The sequence below is a fragment of the Vulpes vulpes genome, chromosome 9, assembly GCF_048418805.1.
Source record: "Vulpes vulpes isolate BD-2025 chromosome 9, VulVul3, whole genome shotgun sequence".
Lineage (NCBI taxonomy): Eukaryota > Metazoa > Chordata > Mammalia > Carnivora > Canidae > Vulpes > Vulpes vulpes.
Window position 1 is genome coordinate 31,435,035 of NC_132788.1, and position 23,733 is coordinate 31,458,767.

General features: G+C 35.3%; 1 protein-coding gene across 47 annotated transcripts in view; it reads left to right on the forward strand.

Annotated features, from left to right (window-relative positions):
* Positions 1-23,733, forward strand: part of NEK1 (NIMA related kinase 1) — a 222,362-nt gene that overhangs the window by 173,233 nt on the left and 25,396 nt on the right. For all 47 annotated transcript variants that reach the window (XM_072719696.1, XM_072719687.1, XM_026017537.2 and 44 more), the window contains 3 exons: positions 1,913-2,033; positions 16,307-16,395; positions 17,031-17,278. In XM_072719696.1, the coding sequence (XP_072575797.1) occupies positions 1,913-2,033; positions 16,307-16,395; positions 17,031-17,278 (458 nt within the window). The remainder of the gene's footprint in view (positions 1-1,912; positions 2,034-16,306; positions 16,396-17,030; positions 17,279-23,733) is intronic.

Genomic DNA, 23,733 nt, shown 5'->3' on the forward strand with positions numbered 1-23,733 from the left:
CTTTCTTCAACTAATCTCTCTCTTCTTGAACTTTTTCAGAGGCTTCTTTAGAAGTTAGCTGGAACTTTTAACATTCTGCTTAGATAGCACCGTAGCTAGATCATTGACTCTCTTAGGTATGTTTTCTGTCATTCTTGTTATTCCAGGCACTGTATTTTCTGCCACTACATAAACAAGAATCTCCTTTTCTCTAGCCTCCAGAAACTTTTTTTCACTGACCAGTCTCTCATCAACAGTCTCCTTGAAGCACTTGTAACTTCTGCCTGCTGCCAAGTCCCAAAACCAGTACACATGTTTTAAACTTTGGTTATGTTAGCACCCTATTTTCAGATGTTCAGATAGGAAATTCTGTTTAAGCTTTCTGTTGCTTCAAAACAAATATTCCCAAAATCGAGTGACTTAAAATAACTTATTTTATGTCACGTTTTAGTGGGTTAGGAATTAGGAAAGTCTCTTCCATGTGTCATCAGTACCACTCTGCTATTCACCTGTCAGCTGGGTTATGCTGGAAGGGGTGAGATGATGTCATTCCCATGCAGGAGTTTCAGCAGGGCCTGTTGAGCTGGTTCCCTTTCCTTGTTTTAGTCTTAGGAACTTGGTATGTGATCTTTCCAGAATAAACTTTCAAAGTGGCTTAGGCTTCCAGAGTCCAGTGTAGAAGCTGCCAATTTTCATGAGGATGAGGGCTGGACTTGGCATAAGTATTGTGCTCAGTTAATTAGGACAATCACAATGCCAGCCCGAATTCAGGGGAAGGGAGAAGTGGAGGCCACCTCTAGATGAGAGGAATGTCAGAGACCTCGCTATATGTATGACCATCTTTAAGTCACCATCGTAACTTAGTCTTATATATTAGAATTATAGTTATTAGGTACCTTATGCCTTAAAAAAAAAAAAAAAAAAAGAACTCTGGGACACCTGGGAGGCTCAGCAGTTGAGCATCTGCCTTTGGCTCAGGGTGTGATCCGAGGATTGAGTCCCACATCAGTCTTCCTACATGGAGCCTGCTTCTTGCTCTGCCTCTGTCTCTGCCTCTCTCTCTCTCTCTCCCTGTGTATCAAGAATAAATAAATAAAATCTTAAAAAAAAAAAAAAAAAGAACTCTGTTAGGCATGTAGTAGAGGCTATACAGCCTAGTACAAGTCAGCAAACATTTCTTACAAAGAGCCAGACAATGGATATTTTAGACTTTGAGGGTAATTTACTCACAAATCTAGTTTGTAAAATAAGTCATATTGGTATAGCTTAAGGTGCTAATGAACAGTTACTAAAAAATAACTAAAAGTTTTTTTTCCCCAAATGCTTACATCATAAGTAAACAAAAAAAAAATCATTTGAATAAAGGATAAAAACTTTAAGGACTGGTAAATATCAACTATCTATCTAAATAGGACGGGCTAATTGGAAACTTTAAGAACAGAGAATGAAAGATATGGATACCAAAAAAAAAAAAAAAAAGTGGTGATGGTGGCTTAAACAAGAGCATTAAGGGTCGCCTGGGTGATGCAATTGGTTAAGCAACTGACTCAGGTCATAATCTGGCAAACTTTTTTTTTTTTTTTTTAATCTGGCAAATTTGAGATCAAGTCCCTGCTCAGTGGGGAGTCTTAAGACCCCCCACTCCATACTTAAAGGCACTCTCTCCCTCAAATAAATAAAAAAATAAAGAGCTCTCCAATCTAAATTGGAGAGAAAAAAGAGAAGTCAGCATATGAAAACAAACTCTTCTCGTTAGTATTTTTCAGAAAATATCAACCAGAATGTTAACAAGATTAAAGATCTACAGATAAAATATTTAATTTTTTGTTATAATGTTAGCGTAAAACTAGGTAATGATAATTTATAGAACATTTATTCAAATATCTATACGTGGATTTTGCTTTGAGACATGTTTATTGTTTTTGCTTTTCAGAAGCTGATGACTTAGAAACAGAAGTTCTGCAAGAGCCAGGTGGAGCAAACAAAGATGGTAGCTTGCCATGCACGATAATTGATGTGTGGATTAGTGAGACAAAAGAAACAAAGGAAACTGAGTATGTTACTTTGTTTTTCTTAAATTTCAAAACCTGGATCCCTTTTTGTAATACTTTTTAAAAAAATACTTTAATAACCTAATACTGCATTATAACAACTTATAAAACAATTTAATTTTTGGAGAGATATAACTTTCATGTGGTTCAGAAATCAAGTATATAAAGATATAGAGTAGAAAGTCTCTTTCCCAATTCTGTCCCCATCCAGCAGATTCCCATTGTCTCCCTCTTCCAGATATTTTTAATTTATACAAAGCAACAATGTATAGTCTCCCTCCCTTTTAAATAAAGTTATTAATATAACATATACAGTATTTTTACCTTTTTTATTTTTAGTCAGTAACCTAGGAATTTTTTCATATTAATCCATAGAGAACTTCATCTTTTTTTCTTATTTTATGGCTACTTAGTATTCCAATTTTAGTACATGTGCTGCCTAAGCGAGCACTAAGCTACTTAGTATTCCATTGTATGGATAATACAAGTCAGTAAGTCTCTTACAGTAACTTATATTGTACATTAATCAATATTTCAAATGAAGTGGCAATTATTAATCTTTTGTATAAGGTCATTTTGCATGTGTATATGTATATCTGTAGGATAGATACATTGAAGTACAATTCCTGGGTGAATTGCATTTATAATTCAGTTATTTTTCTTCCCAGGGTTTATATTAATTTACATTCTCAGGAAGAATATAGGAAACTTCCCATCTCCCCAGCCTTGCCAAACTTATTATCATACTAAAGTTTTTTTTTATTTTTGCCAATCTCATAGGTTAAAAAATAGTATCTTGGTTTGAATTCTTAAATTATCCATTTCGTTATTGGTAAAGTGAGCATATCTTTAAAATGTTTGTTTCATTGTATTTCCTTTTCGGTGAGTTCTCAGTATATATCTTTGACTCATTTTAAAAAGTTTAGTTGTTGGCCTTTATAAATTAGTAACAACTTTTTAAATATTAGAGATATTTGCTATGGTTATTATGTGGGTTGCAAGGCCATTTACTTTTTGCCATGCAGAAGTTTTTGGTTTTTTTTTTTTTTTTAATTGTCATGTTTACCTGGATTTTAATCATCATTCAGAGATACTTTGTTCTTTCCAAGATTCTCAAAGAATTTTTCAATCTTTATTCTAGTACTTTCAACATGGGCACTTTTTACATTTAAAACTTTGATCTATTTGGAATTTATCCTGGGGTATAGATTTTGTTTTTCTTCAGATGACTACCCAGTTGTCCAGTTGCATTTATTAAAAGGTTTATCTTTCCTGCACGGATTAAAAATGCCACTTTTAATATGTACTAAATTTTCTTTATTTCATTGTTCTTTTTTAGTTATCTTGGCTATTCTTGCTTGTGTAATATTTCCTTTGAATTTAGAATTTACTAAATTTTGCCTACCTTCCCCCCAGGAAAAATATCAATTGGCATTTTTTGGGGGTGGTAAATTCATAAATTAACATACAGAAAATAAATATGTTGTGTTTTTTCTATCCAAGAGGAATATGATGGGCCTTTCATTCGAATAAGTTTTGAGTATTTTTATAGTTTCCGTCATTGAGGTTTTACACTTTTATTGGTAAGCTTATTCCTAGATATAGTTTGGTGGTTTGGTATTTGGTCCCTGCTCTTCTGTGAGATCCTGTAACTGGTAGGTTGTATATATGAAAGCTGTAGATTTCTTTATATTGAATTTGTAACCCACTATCTTATGGCTATATGCTATTGTTCATGATAAATTTTCAGTTGAATCTTTTGCTTTTTTCAGATAAACAGTCATACCTTATGAAAACAGTGATGATTTTATGTCTTTCCAGTTTTTTTAACAGTTTTTTGTCTATAATTGCCTTGGTTAGTATCTTCTATATAATGTCAAATATTGGAAATAGGGTGTATCTTTGTATTGTTCTTGACTTTAGTGAAAATGATTGTTGTTAACCCTCATTAGGCATGACTATCTGTACTTTTTAACCGAGATAGGTATTAATATTTTACCAATTTTTTAAAAAGTCAGGAATGAATTTTGTCAAATGACTTTCAGCCTCTATGGAACTGTTGTTCATATGAATGTTTTCCTTTATTTACCTGGTACAGTTAACCTTTGAACAACACAGTTTTGAGCTACATGGGTCTTCTTATACATGGATTTTTTTTTTTTTAATGACTATATTGGAAACATTTTTTGGAGATTATGGCAACCGAACAAACTTGCAAGTAAACTGTGTAGCTTGGAATACTGAAAAAACAAATTTAGGTATTTTAAGAATATAGCATATAATACATATAATATGCAAATTATGTGTATATCAGCTGTTACCAGTAAAGCTCTAGTCAACAGTAATCTGTTATTCGTTAAGTTTTGGGGTAGTCAAAATTTACAGGCACATTTTTGACTGCATGGGGGACTCAGCCAGCACCCTATCCCCCCACATTGTTCAAGGGTCAACTGTATAATTAATTATATTAATAGATTACCTAATATAAACCATCCTGCATACCTTAAGTAAACTCTTCTTGGTCATGACGTATTATTTTAAGGTACTTATGTATTTTAGGATTTTTGTATTAATACTTGCAAGAGTCATCTGCACTTCCTTGGTGAGAGATTAGGAATTAGATGTGTTGATACATTGTCAGCACACATAGGAATTGGGAGACCAATTTGGAGATCTATTTGCCAACTTTGTTAGATTAAAATGTGCAAATCCTATAATAATGCATCTTTTATATTTTGGTATGTACTCGAAGAATACTCACACATGGGCACAAAGAGAATGCATATGCAAGAATGTTTATTGTAGGAGCATCATAAAAAATAATTTGAAAGAGTAAATCAGGACATTATTAGAACATTATTAAAAATGAAGTTTCTGTATACTACATTGTGGATAGTATATAGTACTTTAAAGAATAAAAGGTAGGGGATTCCTGGGTGGCTCAGTGGTTTAGTGCCTGCCTTCAGCCCAGGACATGATCCTGGGGTCCCGGGATTGAGTCCCACTTCAGGCTCCTTGCCTGGACCCTGCTTCTCCCTCCTCCTGTGTCTCTGCCCCTCTCTCTCTCTCTTCCTCTCTCTCTCTCTCTCTCTCTCTCTCTCTCAGTCTCTCTCTCTGTGTTTCTCATGAATAAATAAAATCTTTGTAAAAACAGAATGAAAGGTAGTTTCATGTATTAATATGGAAATATAACCTAAATATCAAATGATAAATAAAATGATATTGAATAAAAAAGCATTTCCAATATTAAAATAACACTATTTATTTTTATGTAAAATTCAAGGAGAAATATGGTAAGATGTACACCAAACTGTTAACAATTGATGGGCATTCAGCAGATGATGATGGGTCATTTCTAGGATGGCTTATACCTTATAGCTGTTGTAAATAGTGCTTCTGTGAATTATTGTGTACCAACTTTTGTTTGCACACCATATTCATTTGAGTGTATAACTAGGAGTAGAATTGCTGCAGCATATAGTAATTCTATGTTTAACTTTCTGAGGAACCAAAAAATGTTACATTACGTTTTGTTTTATTCTTTTATTTTTTTTACTTTATTTTTTTATTTAAATGCAAATAATTAACCTGTAATGTATTATTGATTTCAAAGGTAGAGGTCAGTGATTCATCAGTCTTATATAACACCCAGTACTCATTACATCGTGAGCCCTTCTTAAAGTCAATCACCCAGTTACCCCCTACCCCCCACCTCACTCCCCTCCAGCAACCTTCAGTTTGTTTGCTATGATTAAGAGTCTCTTATGATTTGTCTTCCTTTCTGATTTCATCTTGTTTTATTTTTTCCTCTCTTCTCTTATGATCCTCTGTTGTGTTTCTTAAATTCCACATGAGAGAGATCATATAATTTTTCTTTCTCTGATTTACTAATTTCACTTAGCGTAATATCCTCTAGTTCTTTCCATGTCATTACAAATGGCAAGTTTTCATTTTTTGAATAGCTGAGTAATATTCCATTATACACACACACACACACACACACACATACACACCACATCTTCTTTATCCATTCATCCATTGGTGCAGGTGCTCCTTTTGATCACTACATTTGTATCGTTGGGGTAAATAACCCAGTAGTGCAATTGCTGCGTCGTAGGGTAGCTCTACTTTCAACTCTTTGAGGAACCTTTATACTCTTAGAGTGGCTGTTCTAGCTTGCATTCCCAACAACAGTGTAGGGGAGGGCTACCCTTTGTCTGCATTCTCACCAGTGCTTGTTGCTTGTGTTGTGAATTTTAGCCATCCTGATTGGTGTGAAGACATTATTTATCTCATTGTGGTCTTTATTTGTGTTTCCCTGATGCCCAGCGATGTTGACCATTTTTTCATGTGTCTGTTGGCCATTTGTATGTGTTCTTTGGAGAAATGTCTGTTCATGTCTTCTGCCCATTTCTTGACTGGATTCTTTGTTGTTTGAGTGTTAAGTTTGATTAAGTTCTTTATAGACCTTATACTAGCCCTTTAGCAATATGTCATCTGCAAATATCTTCTGCCATTCTGTAGGTTGTCTTTTGGTTTTGTTGACTGTTTCCTTTGCTGTGCAACAGCTTTTTATCCTGATGAAATCCTAATAGTTCATTTTTGCCTTTTTCTTCCCTCTAGAGATGCATCTAGTAAGAATTTGATGTAGCTGAGGTCAAAAAGGTTTCTGCCTGTGTTCTTCTCTAGATTTTGATGGATTCTTGTCTCACATTTAGGTCTTTCATCCATTTTGTCTATTTTTGTGTATGCTGTAAGAGAATGGTCCAGTTTCATTTTTCTGTATGTTGCTGTACAATTTTCCCAACACCATTTATTAAAGAGACTGTCCTTTTTCCGTTGGATATTCTCTCCTGCTTTGTCGAAGGTTAGTTGACCATAGAGTTGAGGCTCCATTCCTGGATTCTCTATTCTGTTCCCTTGATCTTTGTGTCTCTTTTTGTGCCAGTACCATACTGTCTTAATGATCACAGCTTTGTAAAGTAGCTTGAAGTCTGGAATTATGATGTACCAGCTTTGCTTTTCTTTTTCAACATTCTTTTGGCAATTTGAGGTCTTTTCTGGTTCCAGATGAATTTTAGAATTGTTGGTTCCAGCTCTGTGAAAAATGTTGGTATTTTGATAGGGTTCACATTGAATGTATAGATTGCTCTAGGTACCATAAACATGTTAACAATTTTTGTTCTTCCAATCTGTGAGCATGGAATGTTTTTCCATTTCTTTTATGTCTTTCTCAGTTTCTTTCGTGAGTGTTCTATACTTTTCATAGTACAGCTCCTTTACCTCTTTGGCTATGTCTATTTCTAGGAATCATGGTTCGAGGTGTAATTGTAAATGGGATTGACTCATTAATTTCTCTTTCTTCTGTCTCATTGTTAGAGTGTAGAAATGCAACTGATTTCTATGCATTGATTTTATATCCTGCCACTTTGCTTAATTCCTGCATGGGGTCTAGCAATTTTGGGGTCAGGTCTTTTCAGTTTCCCAATTGAGCATCATGTCACCTGCAAAGAGTAAGAGTTTGACTTCTTCTTTACCAATTTGGATGCCTTTTATTTCTTTTTTTCATTGTCTGATTGATGAAGCTAGGACTTCTAGTACTGTGTTGAACAACAGTGGTGAGAGTGGACATCCCTGCCATGTGTCTGACCTTTGGAGAAGAGCTCTCCATTTTCCCCATTGAGAATGGTATTCGCTATGGGATTTTTGTATATGGCTTTTCTGATATGGAGGTATGTTCTCTCTATCCCTATGCTATGAAGAATTTTAATCAAGAAAGATGGTGTAGTTTGTCAAATGCTTTTTCTGCATCTTTTGAGAGGATCATATGGCTCTTGTCCTTTCTTTGACTAATGTGTAGTGTATCACATAGGTTGATTTGCAGATGTTGAACAACCCTTGCAGCCCAGTAATAAATCCTACATGGTCGTGGTAAATAATCCTCTTAATGTACTGTTGGATCCTATTGCCTAGTATCTTGATGAGAATTTTGGCATCCATGTTCATCAGGGATATTGGACTTTAATTTTTTTTTGGTGGGGTCTTTGGTTTTGGGATCAAGGTAATACTGGTTTCATACAAAGAGTTTGGAAGTTTTCCTTCCATTTCTATTTTTTGAAACAACTTCGGAAGAATAGGTATTAATTCCTCTTAAAATGTTTGGTAGAATTCCCCTGGGAAGCTATCCAGCCCTGGACTCTTGTTTATTGGGAGATTTTTGATTACCACTTCAATTTCCTTGCTGCTTATGGGTGTGTTCAGGTTTTCTATTTCTTCCTATTTCAGTTTTGGTAGTTCATACATTTCTAGGAATGCATCCATTTCTTCCAGCTTACATAAGTTGTTGGCATATACTTGATCATAATATGTTCTTATAATTGTTTCTATTTCTTTGGTGTTGGTTTGATCTCTCCTCTTTTATTCATGGTTTTATTTACTTGAGTCCTTTCTCTTTTCTTTTTGATAAGTCTGGCCAGGGGTTTATTGATGTTTTTAATTCTTTCAAAGAACCAACTCCTAGTTTCGTTGGTCTGTTCTACTGATCTTTTGGTTTCTACCTCATTGATTTCTTCTCTAATCTTTATTAATTCCCTTCTGCTGTGTTTAGGCTTTATTTGCTGTTTTTTCTCCAGCTCCTTTAGGTATAAGTTTAGGTTGTGTATTTGAGACCTTTCTTGTTTCTTGAGAAAAGCTAATATTGCTATATATTTCCCTCTTTGGACTGCCTTTGCTGCATCCCAAAGGTTTTGAACAGTTGTTCATTTTCATTCATTTCCATGAATTTTAAAAATTATTCTTTAATTTCCTGGTTGACCCCTTCATTCTTTGATAAGATGCTCTTTAACCTCCATGTATTTGAGTTCTTTCCAAATTTCCTCCTGCAATTGAGTGCAAGTTTCAAAGCATTGTGGTCTGAAAATATGCAGAATAATCCTCTTCTTTTGGTATGGATTGAGATGTGATCTGTTCTGGTTTATGTCCATGTGCACTGGAGAAGAATGTGTATTCTGTTGCTTTAGGATGAAATGTTTTGAAGATATCTGTGAAGTCCACCTGGTTCAGTGTATCGCTGTAAACCCTTTTTCCTTGTTGATCTCCTGCTTAGATATCTGTCCATTGCTGTGAGTGGGGTGTTGAAGTCCCCTACTATTATTGTATTATTGCTCTATTTCTCTAATTTTGTTGTTAACTGCCTTATATAATTGGCTGCTCCCAAATTAAGAGCATAACTTTTTATAATTATTAGATCTTCTTGTTGGGTACATCCTTTAAGTATGATATAGTGTCCCTCTTCATCCCTTACTGCAGTCTTTAGTTTAAAATATAATTTGTTTAATCTGAGGACTGCTATTCCAGCCTTCTTTGAGGTCTACAGGCATGATAAATGGTTTTCTGCCCCCTCATTTTCAGTCTGGAGGGTGTCTTTGGGTCTAAAACCGAGTCTCTTGTAGACACCATATGGATGGGTCTTCCTTTATTATCCAATCTGATCCTGTGTCTTTTGATCGGGGCATATAGCCTATTTATATTCAGTGTAACAACTGAAAGGTATGAATTTATTGTCACTTTATTAACAGTAAAGTCCCTGCCTCTATACAATGTCTCCTTTTTCTGGTTTATGTTACTCTTGGGCTCTCTGTTTGCTTACAGGATCCCCCTTAATAGTTCTTGCAGGGTTGGTTTGGTGGTCATATATTCTTTAAGTTTCTGTCTGTCCTGGAACCTCTTTATCTCTCCTTCTATTCTGAATGACAGCCTTGCTGTAAAGTATTCCTGGCTGCATGTTTTTCTCATTTAGTACCCTGAACATTCATGCTAGTCGTTTCTGGTTGCCAGGTCTCTGTGGATAGGCCTGCTGTCAGTTTTATGTTCCTACCTCTCTAGGTAAGGAACCTCTTGTCTCAAGCTGCTTTCAGGATTTTCTGTCTCTGAAATTTGCAAGCTTCACTATAATTTGTTGGGATGTTGATCTATTTTTCCTGATTTTGGTAGGGGTCCTCTCTACCTCTTCAACATGTGAATGCTGTTCCCCAGACTAGGGAAGTTCTCAGCATGACTTGCTCCAATATACCATCTGGCCCTCTTTCTCTTTCTTTGCCTTCAGGCACCCCAATAATTCAGATAATTGCTTCATTTAATGCATCGCTGATTTCTTGAAGCCTCCCCTCATAGTCCATTAGTTGTTTTTCTCTCATTTCCTCAGTTTCCAGTCTTTCCAAAAACTTGTTTTTTATGTCACTTACTCTCTCTTCTGCCTCATTTACCCTAGCTGTTAGAGCATCCGATTTAGACTGCTTCTCAGAGCATTTTTTGTTTCGTCCTGATTAGATCTCATTTTTGCACTAAGAGATTCTCTAGTGTCATTTATGCTTTTTTCAAGCCCAGCTAGTAACTTTATAATTCTTACTCTGAATTCCATCTCAGACATTTTACTTGTATCCATACTGTTTAGATCTATAGCAGAGAGTATTACTTCTAGTTCTTTCTTTTGTTGTGAATTCCTCCTTCTCATCATTTTGCCCAGAGAAGAATGGATGAACAAGTGTGCATTATCACAAATATCAACAATGACTTAAGCAAAATACACACCAGACAAATCTGAAGAGCTCAGAAACCAAAAAAGAAAAAGAAAAAGTCAAAGACAAAGAAAAATAGAAAAAACAGGGATGGAGAGAATATAATTTCACAGAGTGGATAAAACAGGTGATCCACTTAGTCCTTAGTGTATTTTAATCTGTGTGTTAGAAAACACTAAACTCCAAAATTATAATGAAAGCCAAATTTATATGTATACAAAAATAAAATTGGATTTAGTGAATGGAAGCCAAAAATGAAGAATAAATCTATAAAATGTAAATGTAAAAAAATGAAAGTTAAAAAAAGACTTAAAAGCAAAGTTGATAAAGTAAGAAACTAGTTGAAATGGGGGAAAATTGGAAAATTTTATACTGAAAAATAAATCATAAGAAAAAATCATTCAGTTCTATATACTGTTTTCCCCTAGCACTGGAGATTTGCAGTCTTGTTTAGTCCCCTGTTCTTCCAGCTGGTCTTCCCACTGGGGGCGAAGGGGACCTGCTGCACTGATTCTCAGTTGTCTGTGCCTGAGTGAAGTTGCACCACCTTTTGCCAGGGGGCTGAGGTCAGTGTAGGCTGTTTGCTCTGTGTGGTTTTTGTTCCCTGAAGGCTTTCTGCGCCTCTGTAGAGGGGGAAAATAGATCATAGTGTGTGCCAAATTTTGCAGACTCCTGTGGTGCATGCTGCTTCAATCCTCCAAGGGGAAGGTGGTACAACATTGATTTGTGCACTTTGTAGGGCCCTGGCAGGGAGAGTGTTCACCCAATTTTGCACACACCCACTCCACCTCTCCTGGGGGAAGGCAGAGTATTGCTGCATTTCAGTCCTTTGCAGGGACCCTACACAGAGATCAGTTACCCAGTTGGGCAGGAGTTCACAGTTCATGGCCAACTGAGCTGAGAACCCCTTCCCAGGTTCTCTGACTGAAACCAGTTTCCTACTCCAGTGCTTGGGAGCTCTGCTGGCTCAGGCACCTGTGTTCTTTCTGTGACTCTGGGAATCTTGAGACCCCACTACCCCACCTGCGATTCTGTCCCACTTCACCACTAAGAGAAATTTTTCACTGGAGCAGATTTCTAAAGGCTCCCATTTTGTGCTCCACGGCTATATCACTTTCTGGTAGCTGGCTTATACAGGCTCCCTCCCTCCGCCGTTTATCTTCTGTTATATCCCCTCTGTTTTTCTTCTATGCACTCCTACCTTGCAAAAAGTGGTCACTTTTCTTTTTGTAGGATTCCAGCCATTCTTTTCTTCGATCTCAGGTTGAATTTATAGGTGTTCAGGATGATTTGATAGTTACCTAACTAAACTTAGGGACCAGATGAAACAAGGACCCCTACTCTTCCACCATTTTACCTCTTCCAATTTTGTTCCTTTATTTCTTTAGAAAAGGATTCTCTAGTGTCTTCTATGCTTTTTTTCAAGCCCAGCTAGTGTCCTTATAATCGTTATTCTGAACTCTAGTTCTAATATCTTACTTACGTCTATACTGATTAGTCCCTGGCATTCAGTATTTCATCTTGTTCTCTTTTTTAAGGTGAATTTTCCAGTCTTGTCACTGTCCAGAGAAGAATAGATGAATGAGAGAACAAAATACTAAAACGCAACAACGACCCCATAGAAATTATACCAAACAAATCAGAAGAGACCTGAAACCAAAAAAGAAAATTAAAAGAAAAAAGAATATAATCAGACAGTTGAACAGAGCAATACACTGGATCCTGTGTGTATTTTGATCTGTTTGTTAGAAAGGTAGATCCCAAATTGTAATGAAAGAAAAACTTAGATATGTACCAAAAAAATTAAATATAAAGAATATAATGAACGGATAATAAAGTAACTGCTAAAATGGAAATTAAAAGGCAAAAAAAGGGATATAAACAGGTGAACAAAACAATACACTAGATTCTTTGGGTGTATTTGGTTATTTATTTATGTATTTAAATATTTTATTTATTCATGAGAGACAGAGAGAGAGAGAGAGAGAGAGAGAGGCAGGGACACAGGCAGAGAGAGAAGCAGGCTCCATGCAGGGAGCCTGATGCAGGATTTGATCCCGGGAGACCAGGATCACACCCTAGTCTGAAGGCAGGTGGTGCTAGACTGCTGAGCCATCCAGGGATTCCCTGGTCAGTTTTTTAGAAGAAATTGCATCCCAAAAATGTAAAGAAAGAAAAAAAAATATATATATATATCAATCATATATATATATGAGATTCATATATATATGAAAACAAAATTAAATACAATGAAAGGATAGAATGTAACTGTAAAAATGAAATTTTAAAAAGATTTTTTAAAAAGTTGATAAAATAAGAAATTAGTTGAAAAAGGAAAGAGAACAACATTAACATTGAAAGACTAAAGAATCATGGGGGGAGAAAACCCTGGATTATTATATATGCTATATGACATATCGTCAGAGTTCCACAGTTGTCCGTGATGGGTAAAGTTGGTCTTGGCTGGGTGTTCTCGCTGATCTTCTGGGGGAGGGGCCTGTTGTGCTGATCCTCTGGTGTCTTTGCCCCAGGGCAGAATTGCACTGCCCTTGCCAGGGGGCCAGGTTTAGTAATCTGCCCTGGATTGCTCCATGTGGCTTTTGTTCCTAAAGTCTTTCTGCACTGGTTTAGAGGATAGGAATGAAAGTAGCGGCACCCCAATCTTCAGCACCAAAAATTTGCAGCCCCACTCCTCAGTGCACCCTCAGGGAAAAGCAATCAGTCCCTCTGTCTCCTTGCTCTCCGTCTACACTCTGTGCTCACCCCCGCCTGTGACTCAGGGTTTCTGTCTCAGGTGCACAACCGTGTTTTGAGTCTCCAAACACTGCAGACTCCTGCAGCATGTTCCTGTGCTGCTCCTTCCAGATTCTGCCATTTGCTGTGCCCATGCTTGTAGAGCAAGAGATCAGTAGTCCCATCATGGTGCAGTTTGTGGTTTATGGCAACCCCAAGCAGAGAGCTCACTACTGGCCTTGCTGATTGCAGCTGGTTTCCCTCTCTGATGCCTGGGAACTCTGCACACTCAGGCACCCCCTCTTCCTTTGCCCCCGAGGATCATGAGACCACACTGTCCCACCTAGGATCCCACCTCCACTTTGCCACTTGAGCACCTTTCTGGCAGGGACATCCCTCAACAGAGCAGTCCACTAAAAGTTCTGCTTTTGCACCCTGCTGCTATATCACTTTCTGGTAGCCAGCTGACACTTTCCCACCTTCCTGCGAGTTATCTTCCCACATATGGCCTGGGATTCACTTCTCTGCACCTCTTACCTTGCAGAAAGTGGTCATTTTTATTTGCAGAGTTGCAACAATTCTTTTCTTAGACCTTGGGTTGAGTTCATAGGTGTTATAATTGATGAATTCCTGGGACCAGATGAAACTAAGGTCTCCTACTTCTCCACTAACTTTGACTCTCCTTTCTTTTAGAACATTACATTTTGAATGAAGAAAAATGTTATTTGTATGATTGGAAATAAATAAAAACTCAGAAAACCAAACATAGAAAAATTTTCAAAATTTAAAACTGAAAAAGTAAATAAAAGATTATTTTAATTTGAGATCAATTAAAAAAAATTAAGAAAAAAAAACTGCCTGTAAGCCAAACTTCTAGAAATAAGCTGCTGGTGCCTTTGTTTTTTGTTGTTTTTATTGAAGTATAGTTGACACAATGTTACATAAGTTTCTGACAACTCTGTATTTTAAATTATGTTATCACAAGTGTAGCTACCATCTGTCACCATACAACACTGTTATAATACCATTGACTGTGTTTCCTGTGTGTTCCCTTTAGCCCCATGACTTACTCATTCTATAACTGGAACCCTGGACCTCTCACTACTCCACCCCCCTATTGCCCATCATCTCACTCCCATTCCCTCTGGTAACTGCCAGTTCTCTGTTACTTATGGGTCTGTTTCTGCTGTTTGTTTGTTCATTTGTTGCTTAAATTCCACATATAAGTCAAATCATACTTACTTGTTTTTCTCTGTTTTATTTCACTGAACATAATCCCCCTGTCTCCATCTGTGTTGTTGCAGATGGTCCCATCTCATTCCTTGTTATGGCTGAGTAATATTCCAGTGTGTGTGTCTGTATTCATCTGTCACTGAACACTTGGGTTGCTTCCAAATCTTGGATATTGTTAATAATATTGTAATAAACATAGCAGTCCAAAAATCTTTTCAAATTGGTGTTTTTGTTTTCTTTGGATAAATACCCAGTGGTAGAATTACTGAATTGTATGCTATTTCTATTTTTAATTTCTTGAGGAAACTCTGTACTGTTTTTCATAGTGTCTGCACCTTTTACATCCTCACTAGAAGTGCACAAGGATTCCTTTTTTCTGCATTCTCACCAACACTTACCTCTTGTCTTTTTGATAATAGGCTTTCTATCAGATATGAGATGATGTCTTACTTAGTTTTGGTTTGCATTTCCCTGATGATTAGTGATGTAAAGCATCTTTTTCTGTGTTTATTTGAGACCTTTGACTTGTATTCTTCCAGTCTTCAATTTTTCTTAAAAAACATATGGTAACATGAATTTAATTCTCAGTTGTATTGAAATAAAAACTGTCAGTTCTTTACCTTTGTTCAATTAATTCACTCCCTTTGCGGATTAAGACTATTTTGTGCATATCATTCTATTTTTTTTTTTGTACTGTGCTATATGCCATTTTTTGAAACCTAACAGCATTTAATACAAATTATAGATTACTTTGCTTACTTAACAAAATATGTTATTTATTTTATATTATAGTCTATATAGACTGTTATTCCACAGGATTTCACATAGATATCTGTTTGATCTTTTTTAATACCTGCATGGTAGTTTATAGTATTAGTATATTATGGTTGTTTTATATTCTGTGCTTTTAAGGGGCATTTTGATTGCTTAAAGTAATATTTCCCAGATATTAGCAAGTATTAGGATTAATTTGGTATTTATTAAAATAAATTGCTGGGGGGCATCTGGCTCAGTGTTTGAGCATCTGCTTTTGGCTCCGGGTGTGATCCTGGGGTTCTGGGTTCAAGTCCTATATCAGGCTCCCCACAGGGAGTCTGTTTCTCCCTCTGCCTGTGTCTCTGCCCCTCTCTCTCTCTGTATCTCTCATGAATAAATAAATAAAATCTTTAAAAAATAAATAAAGTGAAACAAATTGGACATCCCAGGTGGTTCAGCAGTTTAGCACTGCCTTCAGCCCAGGGTGTGATCCTGGAGACCCGGGATCGAGTCCCATGTCAGGCTCCCTGCATGAAGCCTGCCTCTCCCTCTGCCTATGTCTCTGCCTCTCTCTCTCTGTATCTCTCATGAATAAATAAATAAAATCTTTTTTAAAAAATGAAATAAATTGCTGGGCCTTGGGTATGCCCTGATCATTTGAATTCTGAACAAGTTCTGAACAAGTTTCTATGTGTTCCTAATGTCTAAGGGCCATATTTTGGGAACCATAGTTACAGGAAGTGGTGAGGCAGGTTTTTGTGACTGATTATGATTGGTGAAGGTTTAAAAGGGTAAAAAATACAATGTCCTTATGAGAGAAAAAAAAAATATATATATATCCACATCCATAACTAAGGAAAATATTTGAAAGAGGGATCACAGGATGCTAGTGAACTTGTGTTCTTTTTTTTTTTTTTAATTGAAGAGTGCTTCTATTTCTAGTAAATTGTATTTTTACTGATTTATCCATCTGGACAGGTTTGAAGATAGGATCACTGTTCAGCAAAGTGAAGTTTCTGAAGATGGAATCCCAATGAATGTGGACCACCTTAGTGAAGTCGATAAAAGTAAGCCTCGTTGCATTAGACTTGTTACTTTCTGGAAGGTTATTAACATGAATCTGTTTTATTTGGACAACATATTAATAGCATTTCTTATCAGTCACCTCAATTGTTTAAAGAATAAATAAGCATAGAGCACTAGATTCTCATTAATAAGCCTAGATTGTTTGGCAATATGGGCAATAAAACTTTTTAGTCAGTTGTTTTATCGAACATTCAAAACAGAATTGCTTACCAAAACTAAGCCAGTATACTAAGGACATTAAGTTGTCTTCTTGTTTTTAATAATATTAATTAAAATATGAGAACTCTAATTTTTCCTATCTAACCTTTAGGAACAAAGATAAACTGGAGCTAAATATGAGTGTCTAAAAAATATATTTTCACAGTTCTTTACATTTGCGCCTATATTTTAGAACTTGCATTTAATGGAGGTATATAGCAAATTAATCTGCTTTCTGAAAATAAAACCTTATATCCTATCAAAAATTATATGCTAATATAATCATATATATATTTTTTTATTTTGTTATTCTGATAGAGTTTTTGGCTAGAATTCATGCTAAATAGTGTGCTTTTTCAATATCACATTGAGCTTAAGTACTGTATAGACATTACAAAATCTTTCCTTTATACCACAGGACCTGAAATAGATGATTCTCAGCATTCTAAATGTGGTATAGATAAATCTGTGCAACCAGAGCCATTTTTCCATAGAGTGGTTCTTTCAAAACACTTGAATGCAGTCTCTCAAATTCAGTCAATTCTGTGTTCACCAGAAGAATCCTTTCCACTTCGATCTCGCTCTGATTCACCACCGAAAAATAAAAACAAGAATTCCTTGCTGATTGGACTTTCAACTGGTCTATTTGATGCAAACAACCCAAAGGCAAGTATGCACCTCAAATAGAAAATATCTATTTTAATAACATTTCTTATTTATTGTTTTTCTTTGATAAATCATAATATTGAATTTTAATCTCTTAAACACACGTACACACACACACACCTCCAAATAAACAAAAACAAAAAAACCTTCATCATCTTTTCTGGGATTCTGAAAAGAAATTGCCATTGAGAGTACCTTTTTATAGGATCTCTTTTATTTAAGGAATCAGTCCCTCTATACCATCTCCCTTTCTCACAACTCAATGCAACTTCCATTTTTCATGAGACTAAACTTAATATGTTTTAAGTGGACAGAAGTGCTATTTGCCTAATTTGTATATAGAAAGACTAGAAGATATTCATATGCCACTTCCTGGCAAAAGATTTTCAAACTTCTTTTCTCACTTGCTATTTTTTAAAATACGTAACCAATTTTTTCTCTTTAGAAAATTACAATATTGTCACTATAGAAAATTTAAAGATACAAAGAAATCACATGTTGTTATGTTACTTTTATGTATGTAACTTTTACATATATAATACTTTTTGCCAAAATAGAATATTATGCATATTTTTTGTAATCTACTTTTCTGATATGTATTATAAAATTATTACAAATGTTACTGTTACAAATTATATTATTATAAAAATAGCATTTTGTCATGTTGTCATTCTCTCATATCATCTGTAATGACCACAAATCCCATTGTGCTATGCTATATATCATTTGTTTAATCTATTTTTATTATTGGGCCATTAGGTTTCAATTTTAATTATAGTAACCACCTACACCTATATCTTTGACAATAGCCACAATTATTTCATAAAATAAATTTCTGTAAGTGGAGTTCCAAAGTTATATTGTAAATCGCCTGATTTCCCTTTAAGAAATAGCTAATAATACCTCAATAGTATGTGAGAGTCTGTACTCTAAAGCACCAACCAGGGATGCCTAGGTGGATCAGCGGTTAGGCATCTGCCTTCGGCTTAGGGCATGATCCTGGAGTCCCGGGATCGAGTCCCACATCAGGCTCCCTGCATGGAGCCTGCTTCTCCTCCCTCTCCCTGTGTCTCTTGTGAATAAATAAAAGCTTTTAAAAAAAATAAAATTAAATTAAAAAGCACCAACTGTTATCATTCACCTAAAAATTGTGTACTTAGGGAGTAATGATATTTTTAAATATTTGTGTTTTCTGTGTTTACCAGTGGGGTTGGACATTTTTCATATATTTAAGTCTACATGGAAATGAATTACCTGAATTCTTTTATCCCTGGCTGTTTTTTAAATATATCATTTTGGTTTTCAATTTAATTTTCAAATTGGGTGTTTTTATTTTATTTTATTTTTTTGGGGGGGGTATGTTTTTATTTTAGAGTGTTTTCTTAAGTTTATTTTAAAGGTAGATATTGCTAAATTCTCTCACTTGTTTAATAGCAGTCAAACTTTAAAAAGATAATAAACTGAAAACAAATTTATGATCTTCAGAGTTAGACAATAAGTTCTGTATATGGGACAAACAAGGCTTATCATATAACTCATGTATCTTCTTTTATGGTAAAGGTGTAAAGCTAGCTGTCTTTAGCCCAAAGCTTTTTTTTTTTTTTTTCTTAATTTTATGTATTTATTCATGAGAGACACAGAGAGAGAGAGAGGCAGATACAAAGGCAGAGAAAGAAGCAGGCAGGCTTCATGCAGGGAGCCCGATGTAGGACTGGATCCTGGGACTCCAGGATCACACCCTGGGCCGAAGGTAGGCACCCAACCTCTGAGCCACCCAGACACCCCATAGCCCAGAGCTTTTTAATAACGTTTCTATGTATAAAGTTAACATTCCTTGCATAATATATTTTATTATTTGATTTTCTTTCATGACTTTACTTCAAACTTAGTAGTTCTATACAAGTATGTACTTGGGAAGTAAGCACAGCAAAGCAGATTTCACGTAGGTGACTGTGAAGGGAGGGGCAAGGAAAAAAACCTAGAAAATCAAAGCAGTTTGTAGCCATTCAAGGCAAGGGTAGAAGGCCATATGTGCCTATTCCTTAAATCTTTGAGGTCATGAGAGTTCATCACCAGGCCAAAATGGTGACCTTGAAATATGAAAAAAACCTAAACATTATGTATAAGCATTTATATAATCTGTTAACTAAATGGAATAATTTGAAGTCTTACAAAGATTTTTGTTAAGTTTAAAATTCTTCTTAAAAATGTTGTTATGCTAGTCTTTTTTTATTTAAAAAAATCCTCCTTTTAAAAAAAAAAGATTTTATTTATTCATGAGAGACACAGAGAGAGAGAGAGAGAGGCAGAGACACAGGCAGAGGGAGAAGCAGGCTCCATGAACGGAGCCTGATGTGGGACTCGATCCCAGGTCCCCAGGATCATGCCCCGGGCCAAAGGCGACACTAAACTGCTAAGCCACCAGTGCTACCCAGAAATCCTTCTTATACTTTGAGTCCTAACCTCTCTCACCTTCTCAAGGATTTATTCCATTACTTTGGGGTCACACTAGCTTATATCATCAACTTTTTCTTCTTAATGGATCATTTCCTCAACATACGTATTCTAATGAGTCCAATCATAATTAGCAAACTTCTCTTAAGAACATGTCCTTCTCTAGCTACCACCCCTTTCTCTGCTCCTTTTTACAACCAAACATCTTGAGTATGTTGTATCTTTACAGTCTCCACTTCCGTTCACTTTTAAATATATTCCAATATGACTTTTAGCCTACTCCTCCATTAAAACTGCTCTTGCCAAATTCTCTGTGCCTTTTCTCTCTCTCACCTTTCTTGATTTTCTTCTTCCAAAAGAGTCATATACACTTTATTTTTAAAATCATTTTATCTCTTGGCTTCTTTTATATCATATTTTCCTCTGCACTCATGAGTCACCCTTTAGTGTCTGTTACTGGTGGCTACTACTCTTAATAGATCACCATAAAAGAATGTGTTTTTTTCTATCATCATGTAAAATATTCTGCAAATGTCAAGAATATGTCAAATTGGTTAATCGTGTTGTTCAAGCCTTCTTTATCTTTACCAATTTTTTTGTCTTGTGTCAGTTACATATCATTTGTTGAGAAAAAAAATGCAAAAACTGTCTTTTTTCATTTGTGTCAATTTTTGTTCCATGTATTTTGAAACTTTGTTATTGAGTGAATAAAAATTTAGTATTGCTATACCTTCTGGATGAATTGATAGGTTTATTATTTTAAAGCATCCCTTTTTGCTTGAGAGTGTTGTTCATCGTGTGTCCTTACTGATTTTCTTTCTACTTGTTTATCAGTTACTGAGAAAGAAAAAAGTTCCAGTCAGTTGAATGCAAATTAATAATCTTTATATCTTCTTGATAAATTACACTCTTTATCATTATGAAATGACTGTATTCTTGGTCATATCACCTTGTTCTGAAGTCTGTTATGTCTGGTTCTTTTTTTTTTTTTAAGTTTTTTTTTATTTATTCATGAGAGACACAGAGAGGGAGAGAAAGACAGAGACATAAGGCAGAGGGAGAAGCAGGCTCTGTGCAGGGAGCCCTCCAGGATCACGCCCTAAGCCGAAGACAGATGCTTCACTGCTGAGCCACCCAGGTGTCCCTGTCTGGTTCTAATATAGCCATTCCAGCTTTCTGATGATTAGTGTTTATACATTAAATATATATATATTTCTTACATCTTTAACTTGTAATCACATTGATTTTATATTAGATTTTTTGTAGCTATCACTTTGTCAAGTCTTGCTTTTTAACCAATGTGGCAATCTCTTTTATTTAAAATGGACCATTTACTTTTCATGTAATTTTTTTATATATTATTGATATGATTGAGTTTAAACCTACCATTTTGCTATCTGTTTTCTATTTGTCTCATCACTTTTTCTGTTTTACTTTTATTCTTCCTTCTTTGGATTGAATATTTTTAGCATTTGATATTATCTGTACTATTTGCTAATATAGACTTTTTCCTAAGCTTTAGTTGTAATTTTCAGCTTTCAAGATACAGTTTTAGTTTTTACAGTCTTCCTTCAAATAATATTATAGCACTTTATATATGACATAAGAACCTTTTCATTGGAAAAAAAAAAAAAAGAACCTTTTCGGTGTATTTCCATTTCTACCTTCGTATCTGTTCTTTTGGCATTGTTATCGTACACCTGACATCTACATGATACAAACACCACAACAAATTTTTATTGTTTTTGCTTAAAACATTCAGTTATCTTTTACACAAAGTAAAAACAGAGTCTATGTATATTCTTTGGACATTCTGCATTACTTTGTGTAGAATTTAAGTTTCTATCTGGTATCATTTCTTCCACTTCTACCATCCAAGTACTAACCAGGCCCGACCCTGCTTAGCTTCCGAGATCAGACGAGATCGGGCGCGTTCAGGGTGGTATGGCCGTAGACTCATTTCTTCCACTTCTAAAAACTTTCTTGACATTCTTGTGCAGCTGTGTTGGTGATGAATTTCTTTTTCAGCTTTTGTTTATTTAAAAACATTTTTATTTCACTTTCATTTTGAAAGGGTATTTCTTCTAGGTCCAGAATTATAACGTCTTTTGGGTTGTATTGTTTCTGACAGCAAACACTATAAATACAGTAGCAGCTTTCATAACAGTGTTGTAACAGAGTGACTTAATAACATTGAGAGTATAACACTTAAACGAAGATCACAGAAGGTAAATTTGTAATAGGTCAAAATGAAATAGTTTCAAGATGTGATCTTCTCATGATCTGACTTATGTGAGAATAGAATCTAGATTACCAAATGAAATAGCTATTTCTCCTTCCCTTTAGACCTCCCTCACATCACAAGATAGTGAATAAAGAGTGGAGAAAGACCAGATGTGTTCTACTGATAGTTTCCTCATCTGGCTAGTGGAGGGGAAAACTGATCTCTATGGAAACTTGAGAATTTATTTTCTTGTTATAGCAAATGTAGAGTGTGTGTGTGTGGGGGGAAATATGAACATACAATTCATCAGTAGCATATGTGTTTTAAATGTCTTCTTTTAATACAAATTCTTATTTAATATCTATAATTTTTGCCTTTTAAATATTCATAATTCAATTAATATTTTAGATATACTTCTCACCGGTGTTGAAGTACAGGTGTATTTGTAGAAGCTATTTTGAGAAAGCATTGTTACAGTTTAATTGCACTAAGCAGAAGCTAAATAAAAATGTTCATTGTAGCCCATTTTGTAGTATAACCAGAATATTGCTAATTCATTATTTTATTTGAAAAGTACTACAGATGGATGAAACAGTGAGTTGACAGAATTCTTTTCAGTAGAATTTTGTGTGGCGTTCTATTAGTACAATTAGAACTTAATTTTTCACTATCTGTGTTTCTCTTCATTTTTGAGAAAAATAATTTAACCAACAACAAAAACATCTAAAAAAAAATCTGTCAGGGAAGACTGTGAACATAAAGCATTTTTAATATAGGACAGATAGCTGTTGGATTGATGGGTGCATAGGCTCATTCCAAGAGGAAAATTGCCAAATACTTCTTGAGGTTTCTTTCTACTGTATTATTTTGTTAGGTTAGGAAAGTTTTTTATTTTATTTTATTTTATTTATTTTATTTTATTTTATTTTATTTTATTTTATTAAGATTTTATTTAAGATTTTATTTATTTATTCATGAGAGACCTGGAGAGAGAGGCAGAGACACAGGCAGAGGGAGAAGCAGACTCCATGCAGGGAGCCTGACGTGGGACTCGATCCTGGGTCTCTAGGATCAGGCCCTGGGCTGAAGGCACCATTAAACCGCTGAGCCACCCGGACTGTCCCAGGAAAGCTTTTTTTTTTTTTTTTTTTAAGGTTTTTTATTTATTTATTCATGACAGACACAGAGAGAGGCAGAGACACAGGCAGAGGGAGAAGCAGGCTCCATGCAGGGAGCCCGACGGAACTCGATCCCGGGTCTCCAGGATCACACCCCAGGGCTGAAGGCTGTGCTAAACTGCTGGGCACTGGGGCTGCCCCAGGAAAGCTATTTTTAATAGTGAAAGGAATAAAGTAAAATTGAGATTTTTTTACTAGGGTTAAAATTTATCTTGGCCTAAAAAGTATTGCATCTTTATGTAGAGTCCTCTTGAATTTAAGTATATAATGCATATATGTTGTATATTTTTATTGATTAGTATCTACCTGGAGAAACTGTACCATATGCATATTTTGCATACTGCTGGTTTATAATATATTGGTTCACCATTAAAATAATAAGCAAATCAAGCATAAATTCTGCTGACAGTGGGAGATTCAGCAAAAGAAATACTTTCAGTACCATCATTAACTGTTTTAACAAGCAATGTGTCTTCACCATCTTGTAGTTCATAAGCACTTTTTCTTGTGCTGTAATATGTAAATTATGTTCAAATAGTGGAAAATCTATCCTCTTTTGTTCTCAAAAACAGATCGTACTGATAAAATTGGCAAAGTAT